General features: G+C 41.5%; 1 protein-coding gene across 2 annotated transcripts in view; it reads right to left on the bottom strand.

Annotated features, from left to right (window-relative positions):
- Positions 1 to 2983: 2983 nt before the first annotated feature.
- The window catches only part of LOC115474227 (tRNA (cytosine(34)-C(5))-methyltransferase-like), a 358438-nt gene continuing 354184 nt past the window's right edge, over positions 2984 to 7237 (bottom strand). Inside the window, exon 19 of one of the 2 annotated variants that reach the window (XM_030209615.1) lies at positions 2984 to 3714. In XM_030209615.1, coding sequence (XP_030065475.1) covers positions 3309 to 3714 — 406 coding nt within the window. In that variant the 3' untranslated portion in view covers positions 2984 to 3308. The remainder of the gene's footprint in view (positions 3715 to 7237) is intronic. The other variant, XM_030209607.1, reaches the window with a different exon arrangement.

Below are 7237 nucleotides of genomic sequence, written 5' to 3'. Positions count from 1 at the left end.
TTTACTGTTTCTTATTCTCCTGGATGCCTTCTTAGATCTCTCAATGATCATTTGGTGCTTCCAGGACCTCGTGTTACTCAGAGTGTCGGACCACTTTCTTCTTCATGGTTCCTGCCACTTGGAATTTCATTCCTTTATTCATTACAGGAGATTTATCTGAAATCATTTAAGACTAAAGTGAAGATCTGGCTTTTCCTGAAAGCTTTTGATGACACCTGAACTGATATGATTGGGGTTGAACATGCTACCTTGAAGGTTATATATTTTGTGTTTGTTTCGCTTTGGATGAGTGATTTTACTCTATAATGGACACTGGAGTTCTTTTCTTTTATATGAAATTTAGATTGTAAACTGCTTTGATCTGCAATGTGGCAGCTAAAGGCAGTATAGTAAGTTTTAAACAAATAAAATAAATAAATAAATAGTGTAGAATAGCTTCAGAACACTGCATGAAGAAAAACAAACTGGAACATCTAAAGTGTAATACTGTATATTGCTTAAGCTAGTGCTTTTCAACTGGTGTGCCCCCTCCAGATCAGAGGCATTGCGCGATTTGCCTCTTCCTCCTCCCACCTCTTGGGACTCTCTCCTCTCCGTCACAATTCTTCAAACTTTGCAGTTACTGGCAGGTATTAGAATACGCCTTCCTCTGGCCAGCCCTGGTTCCTTCCTTCTGAAGCGACTTCCTTTTGCTGAGCAGGAGGGATGCGGTAGGGAATGCCTTGGGACAGCCAATGGAAGGACTGTTCTAATAGCTGCAAGTAACCACATACTTTGTGGAATCTGAGCAGAGAGGAGAGAGGCCCAAAGGGTGGGAGGAGAAAGGTAGGAAGAGAGATTAGACCTGTGGGAGAGGAGAGACAGGTTCATATAAAGGGAAGGCAAGAGGGGAGATGGGCAAGCATAAAGAGAAGGAAAGGGAAGAGGGGAGACATGCTGCACATGAAAGGAAGAGAGGGAAAACAAGAGATTTGAGGAGGCGGCAGAGAAATCGAAAAAAGCTGAACGTGAAAGATCAGTACCAAACAGACATAGAGCAGGTGTTAAAAGAAACTGCAAATGGAAAGGAGACAAAGGAAAGCAGAACGAAAGATTGGTGATTTTATTATTCCAAGACTACAAAGGTAGGAAAAATAATTTTATTTTCAGTTTAGTGATTGAATTATTTTGGTGTTGAGAACTTACATCTGTTGGCTTTATTTTGCACTGCCTAGGAGCACATGCATTTCTTTGTTTCTCTGGTGTTGCACGACATGCATAGTCCTGTATCTCTGCATGTATTTTGTGGTTCCCTATTTTGTATCAAGTGAAAGCCATGTTTTGCATCTGCAACTGAGGTAAAGGATTCTGCTGGCATGTGGTGTCTGTGTAGGAATTTGTAACAGTCCATCTTGTTCCAGTTTCCCAGTAGCAAGTATATGTGGTGCTCTAATTTTCAGTAGCATAATTAAATTAAATAACTGCTTCTGAAGGTTACAAGTACAGGTGGGGATGGAGGATAATTACTTGTGGGATTGGGTGGGGATGGTTAGATTCCTTGACAATCTTTGTACCTTGTAAGAGTGCCACGGGATGAAAAACATTGAAAATCACTGGCTTAAGCTCTGTGTTGTTCTCAGTGTAGTTCTGTTATAAGCATGCAAGCTTGCAGGGCCACAGTAATGTTAGTCTGAGTTTCTTCGCTATTGAAAAATTGTTCTGATGCAGCCTAAAAGGGAAGTCAGATTGTTTCTGGCTGGGCCCCAGAAGTTTGAGAACATCAATGGGAGACATACAGGCTCATTTTCAAAGCACTTAGCCTCCCAAAGTTCCACAGAAACCTATGGAACTTAGCCTCCCAAAGTGCTTTGAAAATATGCCTCATAGCATCTTATAGCTGACAAACATGAAAGCATCCTAGATGTAGTTTTCTTTCAAATGAATATGGCAACTTCACAAAGATTATCACTTAATCAGAGTTTTTGAAGAACTTATACAATTAGTTTTCAGTTTCCTCATACACTGTCATACAAATCTTAAAAATTAAAAGGTCTTGAAGCATACAAGAGTATATTATATGAAGCATTTTTTTTCACATTTGTATTTCTTTCTCCTTGCACATCAGTTTTAAAATTATGCTTCATGTTACACTTAACATCGCTCTCTGCTGCACCTGATCAGTGTAAACCTCCACATGTTTACTCAGGTTCAGAGGAAGGACAGACCATATATTCATCAAATTAGCTTGCTAATTTAAAAAAAAAAAAACTGCAAGAAGGAATTGAAAAAAGGAATTGCAGAAAACTGAAATTTGCAGAGAAATCAGCTGAGCTTGCAGGGTATTCTTTTCTGTGGGATGACCCATTTCCAGCATCTGTGGCAATCATTTCTTAGCCAGCATTGGGAACTGTTCTGGAAGAGGTTGTATGAACGCAGTTCACTAATCTAGTGGTGGTATTATGTTACTGGATTCATAGGAAAGAATGTAATTTGAAGCCCTGAAAGGCTTCATTTGGATGATCTATAAGCAAAATGGATATTTTTGAGTTGTTTTTCACTTTGCCCTATCTATGAATCTGCACCTTTCCCTCTTTCCCCACAGAAAAAAAGTGTTTGCAAAATTGAGACACCCTCTCCCCACTTAAAAGCATGAGGTCCCAGGCAGTTATCTGGTTTACCAACCCCTAATGCTGCCACTGACTACAGTGATTCTACATCAGATTTCTCTAGTTCTGTCATGGTGGAATGGGTACCTCAACCACAGTAATTCAGTGTTGGCCCTCTAAAACAAGACACTTGCAGTGAAATTTCCAAGTGGTTTCGTAAAAACACCCCACAAAGGTGTGCAGCAAGTTTAGGGCCCTGTTTACTAAGCTGCACTGTAGGCACGCAAACGTTTTAGCGCACACTAAAAATTAGCATGCGCTAACAAACACACCCATTATATTCCTATAGGTGTCTCTTGCATTAGTGCGCACTAAAAAGTTTGAGCATCTGCAGCGCAGCTTAGTAAACAGGTCAATTAATAAGTCAGTTTTAAGCACCAATGAGATATTTTACTAAAACAGCCATAACACAAATTTGCCATAAAACCTTTAATAAAAATCTTCCTCTGGATGTGCACAATCCTTTAAAACACAGAAAACTTACTGTGTCCCAGAACCTATGGAAAAGTAAAATGCTGAAGGACTTTTATTTCATGCATAACTCGTCAAGTCCTATAAAAAATAAAGCAGCCTCTTAAAAAAAAAATATTTGCACAAACAGATCTGCATGTTACAAAGAGAAATATGGACTGATACAGTCACTGCTATGGCTAAAATTACTATTTAGTCTTTCATCCTACCCTGGTCATCACCATTTCTGCTCTCAGCAAGGACAGAACCTTGTTCGTATTTACTAGAAAGTCTGGTATTTTCTGTTCCATTGTCAACTTCAGGAACATTTTCAAGAGACTCCTGTGTGGATTTTTCCTTCACTTCAGCTTTTGGTTTGGTGTTTGATTCATCCTGTTCATTAATCTGACAATGTGTGTCCATCTCATCCTCCCTCTGTTCACTGATGCCTTTGTTGCTTTCAGCTTTGCTTTCAGGATTAGACTCCTTTTCTTGGAACACTTCCACTCCCATCATTCGCAGGTAATGCAAGCGCTCATTCTTGGGTACAAAAGAACGGATAGAAACTTTACCCTGCCAACCGCACAGAATGATAGGACACTGTAGGGTATCAGGTTTTCTAAAACAAAGTAAAAAGACAAAAACAAATACATATAGCATTTGGTTGGATGAACATTGAATTAAATATTCTTCATTTACTATCCAGAATCAGATGTAATTGATTATTTTGATCTCTTCATTTATCACATTTAGCAGTTGCTTCTACAAAGAAAGCTCACAGCAGTGGCGTAGCCAAGGGTGGGCCCAGGCCCACCCAATTTGGACTCAGGCCCACCCAGTAGCAGCACATCTATGAAGTGGCTGGTAGGGATCCCCAAGCTACCAGCAAAAAACTCCAACTGTTCCTCCTGCATACCTTGTAAATAGCAGATCTTCGCCTGCAGCGAGCAGCAACTGATACATACTGTTCGCACTGGTCCCACAGCCTTCTCTCTAATATATTCCCGCCTATGCGGAAATAGGAAGTTGCATCAGAGGGAAGGCTGTGGGGCGAACATGAGCACTGTGTATCAGTTGCTGCTCACTGCCAGTGAAAATCTGCTACTTAAAAGGTATGCGGGGGAGGGAGGGTGTTTGAGAGACCATATGGCATACAGGCAAGAGAGGGAGAGATCAAATCACCTGTGGGACAGGGCAGAGTTCTTCTGCCCACCCATGTTGGGCCCAGGCCCACCCAAAATTGGGTGTCTAGCTACGTCCCTGGCTCACAGCAACTTATATCAGAATTTCCCAAACTGTGGACTGGGGACTCCAAATGGGGTCACAAAACCTAAGATTGAGGTCAAGACCTAGCTGGACTTGCAGAAGAGAATTTCTTCTATTAAAACCAGGGATTTTGCAGCTCAGGGCCTTGTTCTTTCTTAAATATCCCTGCAAATGTATTGTAAATACAAATCAATTAAATATGTTTTCTTTCAACCTGCTCAACCGACATCCTTTCTGGTCATCTGTAACAGTTGGGTCCACTGTGCATCAGGGCGGGTCCACATATATTTAGTTAGGGCTTTATAGTTCTCCTACTAGCTTATTTTTCTTAGAGTTAATATAGTAAATTGCTTGCATGTGTTTCTTTAGATTTACAGACTTGATATGGATAATTTATTTTTCTTAATTTTAAATCTTTTTTCTTTAATTGTATAATTAATGTAATACAGAGTCTTATATTCGGCACCTTACCCAGCGGTTTAGTGCTGAATAAAATTTTTTGAAAGAGATCATCTCTGATAACCAAATATCTCCTTAACACAATGCAACAAAAAGAATCAACTCAACAAATATTTCTTGAATAGATAAGTCTTCAACATTTTCCTAAATCTCAAGAAAGAAGATTGTCTTAACACTGATGGCAACAAATTCCAACACTTAGGGGATCTTCTACTAAAGCTTAGGGGTCATTCCATGCCAAGTGGTCTAAAAATTAAAAAAACGTTCCCACCATCATGTTCTCCAATTTTGTTCAAATTTTATCTGCTGCGCGAGTCAGGTGTTAAACGAAATTTCCCAAACTTTGAGGTCTCTAACTGCAATAGTTGCAGATCTAGACCCCCTTTTCTGAAAGGTTGTCAGTCCATGAGCGCGCGGCATTTACCAAAATGCCATTTTTGGGGTCTAATAAAATCCAAACACATTTATAAGAATGGCTACAAAATTCAAATCCTGTACAGTTTTTGATGCTAATTCCGATGAAATACATTTTAACACTATGGATGCAAAATCCAGTCAAACAAGTTGACTCAAAGTGTGCATCAAAATTGGTCGCGACTCATCGGAACATATTTGGACCAATATTCAGACTGCAACAACTTCCATGCAAACAAAGATACGGACCTGAAATTTTGAACAAGCATTATGCTTTTGCTGGACATAATACTGCCAGATTTGCAACTAACCAGCATCTATAACCACCCTGCAGGATCTCTTCAAAGTTTTTACCGTCTGTCAGACGTAGTCTATGGGACTCACAGACCCAAGAGTGTACAGAGGATTATAACTAATTACTTCAAGTAAGCCTAAAGTCAGTTAACTGAGACTGCATACTGTATGTATATTAACAGTACTGTACATATGTTTATCAGATGTCAAGCTTCTTTGGGTCACAACGGTTAAGTGCATGCTCTAGTTAACTGCATGCATTTCTTTGGTCCCAGACCCTTGCATTTAAGTGGATTTCACTGTATTTGCATGAATAAATATATTTCTCCAAGGACAAGCAGGCTGAATATTATCACTGATGGGTTGTCCCACGAAAGCCCAGGATACCAGAACTTGTAAAAAAAACCAAGAACTTTCCAGAACGCACCATCACGCGGGACAAGACACCGCGCATGCGCAAGCAGGTTCCCGCCCGCAACGTGAGAGTGTCGCCTCTAGTTCTTCTCGATCCGCAATCGAAGAAGCACGTCCCCTCTGGCTACTGTTTTTTGCGTTGGCTCAGGAGACCTGGGTAAATGTTTACTATTTCCCCCCTTTTCCATTTTCTTCTTCTCATCTTTACTAATATTAAAAAAAAAAAAAAAAAGCAGCCCCTTTTTCCTTTAATTTTTAGATTTCTTCACCTTTTTAAGTTTTTTTTTTTTTTTTTGTTGCGGCCGCCCTTAGGCTGCTCGACAGAGTCTCTTTTCCCCTTTTTTAATTTGGCACCATCGAGCCATTTAATTTTGCTGCCACTGTTTTCCCGCCCATGTCGATTGGCTGGTGAAGAGCACCTCGGAGGCAGGAGCTCTACAGTCCATGCGGATGACTCTTCAAGTGCTAGAGCTACTGGGGTTCGTAATCAATTATCCCAAGTTCCACCTTGTCCCGGTTCAGAAATTGGAGTTCATTGGAGCTCTGTTGGACACACGTACGTCTCGAGCTTATCTTCCCCAGGCAAGGGCAGACAATCTCCTGGCCCTAGTGTCCTTGGCTCGAGCGTCTCAACAGATCACAGCTCGGCAGATGTTGAGACTTTTAAGGCATATGGCTTCCACAGTTCATGTAACTCCCATGGCACACCTACATACGAGATCAGCTCAATGGACCCTAGCTTCCCAGTGGTGTCAAGCCATAGGGAATCTAGAGGATGTCATCCCTCTCTCCACCGACTTTTGCAATTCCCTTCAGTGGTGGACCATTCGATCCAATTCAACCTTGGGACGTCCATTCCAAATTCCTCAGCTGCAAAAAGTGCTCACGACGGATGCATCCCTCCTGGGGTGGGGGGCTCATGTAGATGAACTTCACACTCGGGGAGCTTGGTCCTTTCAGGAGAAGGATCTTCAGATCAACTTCCTGGAATTGCGAGCAATCTGGAACGCTCTCAAGGCTTTCAGGGATCGGCTGTCCAATCAAATTATTTTAATTCAGACAATAAAGTTGCAATGTACTACACCAACAAGCAGGGGGGCACTGGATCTCACCCTCCGTGTCAGGAAGCCGTCCGGATGTGGCTTTGGGCACACCACCACGGCATGTTTCTCCAGGCCATATACCTGGCAGGCATAAACAACAGTCTGGCTGACAGACTGAGCAGGATAATGCAACCTCACGAGTGGTCTCTTAACATGGACGTTGTCCGCAAGATCTTCCGAGCGTGGGGCACC

This window comes from Microcaecilia unicolor, chromosome 1 (assembly GCF_901765095.1).
Source record: "Microcaecilia unicolor chromosome 1, aMicUni1.1, whole genome shotgun sequence".
In the NCBI taxonomy this organism is placed as follows: Eukaryota; Metazoa; Chordata; class Amphibia; order Gymnophiona; family Siphonopidae; genus Microcaecilia; species Microcaecilia unicolor.
This window is presented reverse-complemented; position numbering and strand designations above follow the sequence as displayed.